The sequence below is a fragment of the Accipiter gentilis genome, chromosome 9 (genome assembly GCF_929443795.1).
Source record: "Accipiter gentilis chromosome 9, bAccGen1.1, whole genome shotgun sequence".
NCBI classification, from domain to species: domain Eukaryota; kingdom Metazoa; phylum Chordata; class Aves; order Accipitriformes; family Accipitridae; genus Astur; species Astur gentilis.
The window spans coordinates 19,272,114-19,286,646 of NC_064888.1; the positions used below are offsets into that span (position 1 = coordinate 19,272,114).

At 36.0% G+C, this 14,533-nt stretch overlaps 1 protein-coding gene across 4 annotated transcripts in view; it reads right to left on the reverse strand.

The window, feature by feature from the left end:
- The window catches only part of VCL (vinculin), a 66,624-nt gene that overhangs the window by 25,264 nt on the left and 26,827 nt on the right, over positions 1-14,533 (reverse strand). For 3 of the 4 annotated variants that reach the window (XM_049810302.1, XM_049810304.1, XM_049810301.1), the window contains exons 3-6: positions 10,243-10,393; positions 8,187-8,295; positions 5,591-5,713; positions 5,170-5,330 (exon numbers count right to left, since the gene is read on the reverse strand). In XM_049810302.1, the coding sequence (XP_049666259.1) occupies positions 5,170-5,330; positions 5,591-5,713; positions 8,187-8,295; positions 10,243-10,393 (544 nt within the window). The other variant, XM_049810303.1, reaches the window with a different exon arrangement.

A 14,533-nucleotide genomic window follows, 5' to 3' on the forward strand; every position in this document is an offset into this window, starting at 1 on the left:
TCTATCTTACACAAATGGAAAGCCAGTGAAAAGAGTAACAAGTACCTTAAGTAGAAAGTTGGGAAAAAGCCAAAATAGCTTTTTACCACACATGTCATGGAAATAATTTGAAATACACCTAACATCACATGACTAGTATACAGGTGATGAAAAGAAGCCTGGCTCTAGCATTATTAACTGAATTGGACTGTCCATGTCCAACACTTATGAAAAGGAGCTTACTAGCATCAATGATCAGTATCTGGTGCGGCATGCGATACCTAAACAACACTAGTTTATTCTGCATGCTTAGTGTCAAAGACACATCACTGTAAATATTTTGGCATTTTTTTTCAGGCATGTTGGTCTGTCAGCTATTCATAAGGTGCTATAATAAAATTCAGCAACCAACTTTCAAAAAGGTCATGCAACAGTCTGCTGGATATTTTTAAGGGCCCTTGAATCACAGCCTGAGAGGGCACATCAAAAGCAGAGTCATTTTCACCTGGATGATTCATTCTCAAATCTAGAAACTGGGTATCAGAGCTTAGGTCAGGACCTGTTTAAAAAAAAACAACTTCAAAAGGGTAGGATATGCAGCTAGGGGTGAAAGGTAGGCACATGCTTTTAAAAGACATCTTCTCTATAGGTTGAGAATTGTGCATTTAATATATAAGAGAGAAGGAAATAATCACTTAAGTATTCAAATGTATATAAAAACCTTACCAGCTATGAAGGTAGGCATTAGTTTTCTGTTGTTTTATATATTGGCTGAAGCTCCTTTAGTTTGGAATGAATGGTCTACTGCAGACCTGTCTACCCAGAAATAATTTGAAACAAAGAACTAAATTTTTAAAAAGGCAGCAGATGTTGCTTAGTGTGTTGATGAGTTGATAGGCGTGAGATGGCTGAGAAAAGGAGAGTGTTGGGAAAACTGTCTTTGCCCCTCCCTTTTTACTAACACAGGCTTTTGTGTTGTCTCAGCTGCCTGCAGAGTTGCAGTTTCAGCAAAATTACATAGAAGCCTCTGAATCTAAAGTCTTATATCAGGGGACAAAAATCAAGGGTATTTTATCTTTTACACTCATGATTTTGTAATTACTAGTGCTACCCAAGCAATAACAGGATCCATCTGTCCTATCATACGAAGGCTATAGAAATGGATTGCTCTGCAGTGTAAGTCCTGCTATCCTGTGTGGCTCTGCACTCATGTTTGCAAAATACTGCCCCCTTTTCCTATTTAAAAAAATCTGGTAAAATCCTAGCGTAGCAGTTGAAGTGTTCAAGGACAACTGCTCTTAAGCACAGATTTCCCATCTTCACAGCTCACACTGCCACAGCAAGGAATGTCTCTCAACTTTAGCCTCATAAGGAGTTTTCATTGCAATTCAACAAGTAATTTTTAAATAGGAAATTAGAACACATCCTTAACTAGGTTTGTTGGTACTGCACTTTTGTTTCTGCCACAGCTGTGTCTGGTGTCAGACACTTGGCAAGTGACAAAGGTGTAGCAATCCTGAAATGTCTAGACTTACCCACCAATTCAGGCTATTAAGCAGGAAGACAAAAGTACAAATATTCAATTTAAACAAAACAATGCAACTTGCTCAAGGTCTTACTGCTTCAAAGTGTCTTGATATTCCTGATTTCTGGAGCAGTTTAAATGTCTTGTTCCTTCCTAAACACCTAAGTACATTTAAAGTTTTACTCTTTGGGACTTGCAGCAGAATATCAGTTGCAATCAAGAAAAGAAAAAGTCCTACAGCTATCCTGCAAAAAAGTTTCATATAGAGTAGTTTTATCAGCAAAAAAGGATTCTTTCCCTCCTCTCCCCACAGTTCCCCTGTCAGCAAAAGGAATTTCATTAACAAAAGCAGCACTATTACCTTTTCAGAAAAGATAAACAACTTAAGTTAATCAAGTTAAACAACTAAGGCAACATTGTCTGAAGGGAAAAAAGAGTAAGCTGGCTTTTTACAAATCAGTTCCTAAAGCAAATGAGCACTTCATGATACCTTTATGCATCACTTCTGCCACTACCAAGAATTTTGAGATTATTCACGGAGCAGGTGGTATAGGCACTGCTTTGAAAAGGAGCAAAATAAATCCTACACAATCCCTTGTTGAATATAAAACACAACCTCTGACTCAATAACATGGTCTAGCCTAGTAATATCTGCATTTCATTACCAAAGAAGGCAATGTTGAAGGAAATAGGCAAAGCGAGCCTTCTGGCAGAATAGATAGCTTAGTCACCATCCAGGGTTCAATCCTGCACGACACTAGATACTTCTCAGCTTCCCACAACTTTTAACTCCCTCCATTGCTATAGAAATAGAAGATGTTTGAATTGAGTATTACTTCAAGTTTATTTAAAAGTAAACACTAAAAATATACAAGATAAAGCTAAACCCTTTGTAAAATGAAAAGATCAAGGAAGAAAGGTACAAAGCTATGAATGGAAGAAATAAATACAGATTTTTTTTTCCCCCAAGATTTTGTCAGAGATTATTATTTGCTCAGTATTTCAGTTCTAAATCAGTATACTATTTAAAAAAAATCCAGTGTTGGTACAAGCAGAGATTACTGCAATCCAGTAACAGTAACATGCATTTCAGAGTCTAGAAAGAACAACAACATAGTTTACAAAAAAGCCTACAACTCTGGCTCCATATACTTGCTCATTCTCCACTATCTCTAGGTAGATTTTGTGATACTTCAATGTATAAACAATTCAAGATAGAATAATAAACATAAAATTACTCCAACATCAACATAGCATGTACTACACAGGTAAATTTCAAGGCTGTGCATCCCTAAACACACCTTACTTTGCTCCAGAAAAGCATGGGGAAAATCTGTTTCTCTTGACCCCCAGTCACAAAATGCATGCAACAGTAATCTCAAGTGGAATTACAGAACTCCTCCATCTCTGTCCCAGAAAAATAATAAGTCAACCATTAGATATATATGCAAATACAGGAAAAGGTCTGTAATGGTGGCCATTAGTAAATTAGTGCCTGCTTCTTCATCCCACTACATTTTTCAACTCAAATTCTTTGTCATAACTGTTTGATTAATGCCCAGTGCTACAGTTCCAAATTGTCAGCATACCTTAATTCAAAACCAAAATACAATGAAGAAGAAGATCTCAACTCAGAACAGAATGATACTTTGATTATACTAGTCCACAAAACATATTTATGCATTACACATAATGACAATATTTTCTATTTGGATATACTGCTAATACATCAACTATTTTCTTAATAAAATCCTTTGTTGATCTGCCTTGCTAGCAAGAGGAGTAACTTGCAACAGTCTTTTTTTTTTTACCAGAAAAATTTTAAAATTTGTCATGTAAAGTAAAACTGTATTTGTCTTTTGTAAAATACAGGAGTGCTTAAATCCAAAAATAAAACTGAATTTAAAAAATGCATATACAAAACTGAAGTTTTAGGCCAAGACCTGAAGAACACAAACCATTTGAACTTAAGGAAGGCTAAACACTACAGAATCAACAAAGTTCCTGACTTAATAAAGTTTTCTGGGCATGCAGAAAGCTTGTTCCTGCATGACTGGATCCTTTATTTGCAGCTACAAAAACTAGTAACATAAGTTAATACAAAAGCATTCAGCAAGAATGTGCTTGGGCTAACCTTGGGCTAACTCTAATCAGACTCAAGACAGTCTTAATGCAGTTCAGCTTGCAGTTACCATTCTCTTAGTGACAGCCAATTCTACAGACAGCTAGACAGAGCTATTAAGATCCTTTTAAAACTTCTGTGTGTATATTTGTAAGTATGGTGTCACAGCTGGCACAGAAGTAAAAAGTTGCACAGCACACAGTCTGCACACAGCACAAAACCCCAGATACATGCTTTTTTGGTTTTAGTACAAGGTAGAGGTGCCGGGTGTGGAAGAAAGCTTACCTTCTAAAAGTGAGAAAAGGATAAGAAACAGGAGAACAAAAACAAAGATGCACAAAGTAGTCATAATAAGGAAGTGATAGTGACAAAATAGATCAAAAGGCAAACTAAGGGTCAAGTGCCAAACAATATAGGTCAAAGTGATTTTAATGCCTATATTACATCAATGTTAGATTTTCCAAAAGACTTAATTTGTTAATATGTCTGGCTTCAGGTCTCAATATTTTCTTTAAATTTATTTACAGTTACTTGTTGCTCACAGCACTAACCCTTAAAAAAAATCCCTTCAGCAATTTACTTCAAGGTACTCCAAAAAATTGGCAGGAATTTCAGTTATGCAGCTACATTTATTTGTAAGTCCACAACACTTTTACAATTCTGCCTGTCAGATCTGCTTTATGGTCTTCTAGACATTTCAGTATCTTCAGTGGGTATCACTTAAGAGCACCACTTAACTCCAGGTAAGCAGTTGCAATCACCACACAGCTTAACACTGAGTTGTAAGGAACCAACACCATCCATATACCAGCTTCACAGACATACTTATCCAAAAAGGCTGTTCAGTCTAACATATATTTCTTTGAGACAAGGCAGACACTTGAAATTTACTCCCATGTCCAGACTAAAAATGGGGCAGGGGAAAAGGGGAAGGTGTTCAAGGAGGGATCCTCAAAAATTGACTCAAATTTCTCAACTTCAGGCCTTTTGCACAAGGAGTATGACAGCACTTTATCTTTTCTAGTAGCATCTAGAAGAATAATCTTGGGTAATCTCACTTATGAATGCCTAGCTACAAGGCCAGTTTAATGTATAGAACGATAACTTTTAGACCTTTCTTCTGTCAAATGTGATTATGTAAGGTAGCTATATGGGGGGGGGGGGGGGGGGGGGGGGGGAGGAGTATTTCTCCAGGGGGAATATGCTATATTCCAGAATTTCCTAATCATGCCAAAACTAAATCGTGAACAAATCTAAGTCTTCTGTTTGACAGCTCAGGTGCAATAAACTACTGAGCCACCTTCAAATGCCACACTCCCTTTAACTTAGCTTATGGAGAGAAAGCTAATTTTGAAAGATACGTTAATACAATCATCTCTGAAGATGTTCTTCGACCTTGAAGAGGTTATACAATGCGATTACATAGTGTTACAAAACTGATGCACAAATACGTATTTCAACAGTCTCAAAAACAACTTCATAAGTGTATAATGCAGTAGATAAAAATTAGACTTCTATATGCAAATGTACATGTGAAACGTACCTTGCTCGCCCAGGCATCTTCATCCCAGGAAGTGAGTTGTAATACACGAATTATTTCATTTATCTCAGCACTCATTTTCTCTACTGTGAAATTGCGATTTTTCAAGGCCTCTTCTATTCCCTGGCTTTTAGAATTTTTTGTGGTTACGAAAATCTTCATAGCTGTGAAAATACCATAGATTAGAAAGAGGTACATGCAAGATACAATCAATGCTTAAGGTGACCTACTGCATTTATACAAAGGTAGTACATTTTCTTTTGCATGGACCATTTTATCTCAAAGAGACTAGTTTTAATTCAAGAACCACAGTTATTTGCAATGAGTACAAAAGCAATGTCCAGGCTGTTATTTTTAATAAACATAATACTTGGGAACTCCAGCTCAAGATAGACAGCAATTCAGATATTAAAGCTGAAAATACCTGAAATAAGTACTGGCAATAGCTCCTTCACGGTATTCATGGAGTTTACCAGCATAACCCTATGTTCCTGATGAGTTAATTCCTGTTGTCTCTCATCAATCATTTTGGCCATCTTTGTCATTCCTAAAGATTAAGGTAATTGAACGTAGTCATAAATAAATGTAGTATTAAGTCTAATTTGCAACAGTTGAGCTTTCTAAACAAGAACAAAGTGTAATGAGTTATGACAACTATATTGAAGTTTAAAAGGTGATTTTTATATTAGCAGCTGTTACTTAAAACACATTCCAGATGCTTCAGAGAAACCACTGATTCAAAGCCTAGCCATTATGCAAAGTAGAATGGACTCCTCAAAATTCTTGATTTAAAAGCCCAGTAACAAAATAGGAAAATACCTGAAATGACTGCTTTAGGACATGAAGTCACTTAATGAACTCTGGAAGCCAATTTACAGAATATATTTCTTTTTCTGTTAAATCTTCATCAAAGCCTTACATGTGAACAGCAGAAAAGGCAAACATCAGGGTTTTGTTTGTTTGCCTGAGTTTCTAAGAGAGTTCAAGAATTGTATCTATTTATACTTCAGTTCTGCTAGAAATATTTCAGTGCTCTAGAAGTGTGGAAAGAATTAAATTTATTCAGGAGCAAATCTATTTTCAATAGCTAAGACTCATGAGGTTTACCACATAGCACATGTGGAAACTTCAGACAGCTTCATAAAAATTTAAGCTGATTTAAACTGGTGCTGTTGTGGTTCTACTCTCTCTCTCTCCTACAGAGGAAAAACCTGGAAGAAAGCTGTATACTCTTTGGCTGAATTACTTTTCTGCTGGTTAGCATCTGAGGCATCTTAATATAACAAAAAGGTTAAATGAGCTTTAATGACATCACTGGAAAGTAGAATACCCACACTGACAGCACAGAAGGGGAAGTTGTGCAGAACCACCTTTCCTTTCAAATGAAAAAAGCCTAAATAGGTAATCTTGTTCTCCTCTCTACTTCCAACATAAAACCTATAAGCACTTTGTTGATTTTATGTGTACATGCTCCTATTTCTGTTATTTATATAGTGCTCGCATTAACAGTTAAGTTCAGATGCCCACTGATATAGCTGAAGGGAACAAGGACTACAGGCATAAAAAATTTTGTGGGCATGGGCTGTACGTGTTGAGAAGCATTTAGCTCAGGCAAAGACAGTGCTTCCAGAGCATGCCAAAAGCACAAGATTAGCTACTTATTCAGAACAGCATGAGTTCAGAGAAGATTATTTGCAATAAAGGTACAAGACTATATCTTATTCTAAGAAATTAAGACACTTGCTCAACACCTATTAACTTTATCATACACACATAACAGGTTTTGTGAGGTTCAATGAAAAGTCCCAAATGCTTGTGACTGAGCCAAATAGAGTAAACTGAAGTTTGGGGAAACTTCAATTTGAAAGACATAGAAGACAATGACCACAGAGAAACTGAAATTGTATATACCAAGTCAAAGAACAAGTTTCACGGAAAGAGAAGACTGCCCTTTTTGCTTCATCTTTTCCTGTTCAAAAATGAGGCAAATTATTTAGCTGAAGGTAACTTCTCACAGGACACAAGAGTTTAAAGAATACTATACCTTCATATGGAACTTAAAGTTTTTCACATCTAGCAACAGGGTAAAGTATACACGTTAAATAAAAACAGGATAATCTACAAACATGCTCTGTGACATGACAACTGCTAGTCATTTCATTTATCAGCTAGTTATTATTACACTACATATGTATTCTTATTTATATATAAAGTACTAACCAGATTCCTGCTCTGTTTATACAAGCATTCTTCTGTTCAGTGTAACTTTAATTCTAAAATCTTCCTGCATTACCACAACATCTAGATTTTATAGAATGCTTTTGTTAAATACCTAAACTGTTTTATGCTTGCTGAAACTAAAGCATTTGTAGTAGATGACAGAGATTAATGGTAGGTTTCCTCTATAGCAACACAGTGCTTCACTTACCAATCACTTCCACCAGTGAAAGTGCGAGTTAACACAGTGAAGTAACAAGTAGTGAAGGAGCATCAAATAATGAACAAAAGAATTTCTGTAACAGCTGGGCTTTTGTATATACTGCAAGACAGCTATTTCTGCAACCTCATTAAGATGCTAATATATGACATGTAGCTTATACTACCCCAAGAAATTCCTACTAGGCCTAACCATCTTAATTAGTGCAGACATTTTACCAGCTTAATGGACTTTATAGCTGTGAGTGCTTAATTACACAGCTTTTTCAATTTTTTTGTTTTACCATTACTAATGAATGCTTACTTCCCTCATATAATATTCTGTAGGAAAAGTCCAGTACATATCATCTGTGTAATACGTATCATTTACCAAAATCTTGACTCTTCTACATTCTTAAGGGAATGTGAATCAGAAAATAGTCATCATTCACCCTCTAGTTTAAAACTTTCCAACAGACACTTTCAAAGCAACTGCTTTATCATTGTCCAAACACTCGAAACAGGCAATGAAGGTGTGTGGGGGGAAAAAGGCAGTGGAAAAGACTATACTCTGTATGTTTATGATAAGCTGTAGCAAATCAAACCTGGCCCTAGATTCTTTGTGTATGTCACCAAATCCTCCATAGTCTCTACTACTTCCGCCACAGTCAGATATTCCAATATTCCTTTGCAGACACGGATGATTTTACGGACCTAAAAAAGGAACATTCCATCATTTATTAGGTGAAGCTAAGTTACATTTGAATTAGAAATGCAAGCCTATTATTAGAACAGAATAGGTATAGCATCTGCCAACATGACATACAGACAATCACAAAGGTCTGGGATACTAATTAAGTTACCCATAATGCCATTACTCGAGTGCTGTATTGACAGAGACAATATTTAATCAGCATTCCACTACACAGAAATGCAAAATCCTACTTCTAGTGTTTTCTCTTCGTATGATAAATGAAGAATAACGTTGATAGAATAGGTTATAAGGAAGTGCATTTAATAATGCTGGAATGCTTGAAGTTTTTCATTGCAATTTCATCAATAATTTTTTTTTAACTTATTAAATCACAAAGCAAAACTACATAGAAAGCAGACTCCAAGCTTTCAGAGGAAATATTATTCACCACACAGCTTTACATATGGATAAAGCATTATCCAGCATTCCAGTGGGAAAGGTAGATCCAACATCTTAAGCTTTCCAGAAAAATCTGTGAAGGCTGTACTTTATTTACCGCTGGACATCTGCCTCAGCTTAACTTTTTCAGTTCATACTTGATTCCAAAACAGAGTTCTCTGTCGGTTAATCTTCTAACCTCCTGAACCACATTATTTCTGACAAGACCACATACAATTCTAATTGAAGAATGAGTTAATTAACATTTCATTCACACCAACCACATGCAGTGTTCAGTCCCTAGAACAGATTATAGTTTCCTCTAAAACTCATTTCAGTTTTGTCCCAATGTTAGTTTATCTTGAAACATAGTAGGATAGAGACATGCCAACTTTTGTATTTGTGAAAAGTCAATCATTCCACTCTAATATTTTTGTTTTGGTTAACATGCAGTTCTCAGATTAGTTCAATGAAGCATTAACTCCACAGAAGTCAACTCATTCCCTAAACACTGGAAGCATGGAGATTAAAAGCTCTTAACTTCCTTGCAATTCTGTCCTATAACACTTCATATTATCTATTAAAAACCACTTAAAATAATGAGTAATCACAAGTGCCAGTGAGAAATGCCATAGCATTCTCCTCATTTCAGAGGAACATGCCAAGAGTATCATAAGCTGATTAAATGAGAGACAAGGATGGCGTGTTAGACTACTTGGAACAGCAGGAAGAGTAACACAATTTCATAGATTAACAGATTGTTGCATGGGTAAAATTTAGAATTAACATCAGCAGTTCTAACAGCGTGAGCTTCATTTCCTCATAGTAGCATGATATTCGCTATTTAGAAATGAGCATGACTCCACATTCCCAGAAAGAGGATCACAAGAGTAAGAAAGATTTGTAACAAAGAAACATTTTCAAATATGACACTCAAAACCTCCTTTTTAAGTTTCTTTGCAACTCTGGCTTTTTTGTCCATCTGAGGATGGACAAACAGCACCTCTGAGCCCCTTTTTGGCTTGTGCAGCAGCCAAAACGTAGCAACTGTTATATCTATCAGAAACATCTTCTGGCTGACCAGCCAGCCAGTCCAAATTCATATTACCTCCCATGCCCCAAGGCTAATTAAATTGCCACAGCTAATGAGTCAGACAGACATGTTAGGAGTGGCCTAGGGCTTTTCAGTGAAGGGATCCACAGAATATAATGATCAGTAAAGGGTATAGTGAAGGGAATACAGAAAAGTGTCAGCAAGATGTAAGACAGGGTTGATGGGGTCTGGCCTTTTTGAGAAATAATCACAGGCAACACCTAAACATGTCATACAAAGATGCTCTTAAAACAAAGCAACAAGCCTAAGCTCCTTCTGACAGAAAGGAATGCAAAATATGCTTCCAATCAAGCTAAAACGATCAAAACCACATTCATCTACTCAATAGTTTAGAATAGCTAATGCAGTTCAGTGAATATTTGAATTAATAATACTATTGTGCGGATACCTATGTCAGTCATGTTGGGTTTCCTACCTCTGCTTCATCAAATGTCAGAAGTAAGTCTGACGTTCCAGAAAGGATGCCTCTTGATCCATCAATTAGATAATCACGAGCTGGTACTGAATAAGGATCTGCTTGCAGCATCTGGGCTGCCCGAACAAGTTTGGTGCAGGCATTCTCCACTCTATGGAAGGTCATCAGACAAAACTTGCTGATTAGTTTCTGTCTATATTACAACAGACTTGAAAAAATGCTGGATTTGTTTTTACCTTTACTACTTAAAGCACTGCAAACTGATCATTCTACACCTTTATATTTTAAAAAGATAGAGTATTTATTTTAACACGAAAGTAACCAGCAACTGTACAACACAGTTTTTCAGAAGTCATGCAGTCTTCCAATGCAGGGAATGTTGGAAGTATCCCATGTACAGCAGTCAATACAGTGTCATTAAGATGAGCTCCCAACATGGTGAGCATCCTTCATTCTTAATGACAAGGGCAGAGGACAAAACAATTATTCTTTTAGGACTTCACAATCAAGGTAATTGCTAAAATTTATCAGGTTTGTATTTGCATCGTCATTCAAGAAGCAATTGCTATTAATAAATACTAAATGGTAGCTACGCAGTAAGACAAAAGAATATAGTATTAAGAAAATCAAGACACTGTGCCCTCATCTTTGAAGCTGTAGTCCAGCTCTTCAGAGTGTTAATGCTCATGACAGAAATAGCATTTTAAATAGCCACAAGATTTAGTGACAAGGTATGAATTTCAAATGCAGCTTGCAATTCCAGACTTAAAAACAGAAAAGAGATTTTGTAAGATATTACAGTAGGTAATAACAGTAACACAAGATACTACAAAAAGTGAATGAGCTCTGAAATTAGGTTCCATCAAGCCATTTAACACAATTTTAAAACATCAAGAACTGGAACATTTAAAAGCTTTCAGTTTTGTTCGCTTGATGCAATTACTTCATGACAGCTTAGAGAAATACAAAATTCAGACTTCACTTTCATGTTAGCTATGCTACTCACAACTGCAGTTGTTGACTACACTGACTGTGACTTTCCTCCATTCTCTCCCATTTCTTTCACTGAAATGTAAGTGTAGTCTAATACATAGTCTCTATGTGTGTTAGTGCCATGTGCTCATTCAAGTTACACGAGGTTGCAATAAATATTAAACCCTTTTATTACAGCAATATTATTTCTATCGCAACTTTTTTATGCTTCTCATATAGCCCATTTTCTACTGACCACTTGGACACACTCTTTTGTCATACTTTCAGTTAAGTACTATTGGAAAGTTACACTGTTATCCCATTTTCTCCCCTACATCCATTGTTAACAGAAATGGTAGAACTTAATAGTTACATCTATATTTAACTATACTAGAAATAAGACACTTATTACAGGAAAACACACTTTTTTTAGAAAGTAAAGTTTTCACCTAATGGCTCCCTAGAGTAGATTGAATTGAGCCAGCTGACCTTACAACCCGCTCTTTAGTGAGACATCTGCTCAGCACATCAGGTGGTGGTAACTCATAACTGAGTAAGAAAATACAGGAGGACTTCAAGGCAGAAAGTGTGAATGGTCTGCTCATTACTATGCAACATACTTAGTTGTAATATCAAAGTCAACTGACTTCACTAAATTAGATTTCTGTGCTTGCTTCTCAAATTTTTTCTTTTCAACTCTGCCAAGAAAGGGATTAAACAAATCACCTATTCAGCCAGCTCAGAGCTATAGGCTCAGAAATACTTCATTTCCTACAGTTCAATTTCATGGTCATCTGTTTAATACTAATAATTATCTCAAGGCTAGCTTTTTCATTTGTAAAGAAATTAATTATCCTAAATGTGTATTACCCCAGAAGTCACCATAATTAACAAAAATTAAGTTTCTAAAGATTAAAAACTGTAAAAGAAAACTTTGTAGAGTTGAACCTCTGAAAGGTAAACTTTCCTTTTGTATAATGTCTATTTCGTATAAACTTCTCAATGCTTTTGAAAGACTTAAAGAATGTGCGCTACATACAAAAAAGCAGAGTGGTGTTTAAGAACCAGACACGCTTCATCCCCTGCAAACATACATGCTAGGAAACAAAGATTAGAATTTGGGGAAAAAAGTAATTCCATTACTTTACATTAAAAAAAAAAAACCCACACTAAAAATATTCACTGAAATGAACTGCTTGTTCTATGACAAAAATCAAAACACATTTGAAAGTTTTGAATAGAAGTTCATTGCTATGGTGAGTTTTTCAATCCCTGTATTATATCGCAACCTTAAAAAAACCCCAGCTTTATAAAAAAAAAAAAGTGTATTTATTTTTGAGGCATGATTACAATAAAGCTATGTTAACACCAGCCAAATTCTTTGTGGAGAAGACACAGGTCATGATATTTCCAACCATACTACTTTTGGTAGTCAATCAGCTTCATTCCTGTTAGCGTGTTCCTTACGAAATGTGAGGAAAACAGTTTAGCTTATACTAAACTACCATTTTAGTTTTTAGGTTTTAGGATTGACCGCTGTTTTTCCCAGAGATGCCTGCCCAAAAATGCCAGACAATGCCTTTGATGCTTGAACAATGCTTGTTTCAATTTCTAATCACTTAAATCACAGTAAGTTTGCTCACTACAGTTTAGATTACTTGCAGTTCTAGATATATAAATTGAAAAGCAAATATTTTACATAAATATTAATTTGTTAATACAGTTACTAGCAATGCAGCTCCAGCTTCGCTACCAAAATAATGTTAATGTAGAATAGCATTACTGCTTGATTTATTTAATGAGTTTGCATGTGCAAGTTAAACACAGACAAATTTTTATTCTCTATATAAACGAATCAGGTGTTAACCTACTCTTTGACTACAGATTACAGTTTTTTCCTTCTTTACAAGAGAAGCATAACAAGAAATATGAATGCATTGCAAAACATCTGATTTAAATTATATGCATTACTCATACCCCCTGGAGATTAATACAATTAAGATAAAGAACACAGCATTTTTTAACTCTAGGTCAACAGTTCCAATGTAGTTTATGTTAGTAGCAAAGGGATGCATGATAGCTTCTCAGCAGCCAACATATTTTGCTGCACCATCATGCTCCTACTGAAAAATTTTACAGATTACCATCATATACAGTCATTATGAACCCTCAATGCCAGTCTCAGGCAAGACAAAACCCAAGTCTTTTCAAAGAGTAAACAGATCTTCTCCCTCATCCTCCAAGAGTGGTTCCCTCAAGACTGGTGGTCCTTTTGAAAAGAAAACATGGACAGGGAATGCAGTGCTAGTGCACACACACTGCTCCTCACCCCATCATCCATGTGCAGTACAAGCTCTGCTGGAGCACTCCCTTAAAGAGAAATGCCAATTCCTGAACTAATACTTCAGAAACAAAACCCCCTTCTCTCAGGAAAGAAAAAACCCAACCCTCATCTGTTTCACTTCCTGCATCCAAATCGTGCCCTTTAATGCAGGAAAACATAAGACTCCCTTGGCAGCTCACCTGTGACTGTCACTTATCCCTACAACAGGTATCAGTGACAACACATTCCATAGTGTTAACGAGGAACTGTTAATGGGTACTAGTTCATTTTGATATAAACCACAAATTAACAAAAAAGCCCCCAACAAATGCAATAGATTACCATTCATAAAGGTCACTGAACATTCCTAACTCATGTTACTGCATCTAGGACAGTAAGTACTCTATGAAGTAGGCTTCATTACTGTGATAGATAGTTTTGTTTCCCATTTTTCATTATATCACAGTTCAAGCAATCATTAATTGCTGCAGAAAAAGTTCTTGCACCCAGCATAAAGTAGTATTATTCAGCAGTGCTTGTATCAAATTTCTACAGTAATTTAACTGTTTAAGTCTCCACGATCTGCTAAGTGATGATCAAAAGGCTGGTTACAGTGCAGCAATTAAGAAAATCTCTTTTCCTTAATCCCTTACTTCTCTAGGTGAAGAAGCAGCTGGAAATTAACTAAAACTCTACACATCCTACAAAACGAGCACAATCAAAATTACATGTTCATATACAACTGATCAAGAAGCAAGAAAAAAGTTTTGATCTCATTTCAGTACATAAACACTCCCCTCAAAAAAAAATAAAAATCAAGCTCCTCTACACCCAAACCAGAGCACACACCAGGAACACAGCATAACAAATACTTTAGTGGATTGTGTCTCCAAAAGTAGCTGCAAGTGGATGACTAAGGAAGGTTAAGAACACGACAAGCATTTATCATACTTCCTCTGGGCGCTCTCCGATCCTCCAACTATTTTCAGTTCTTGG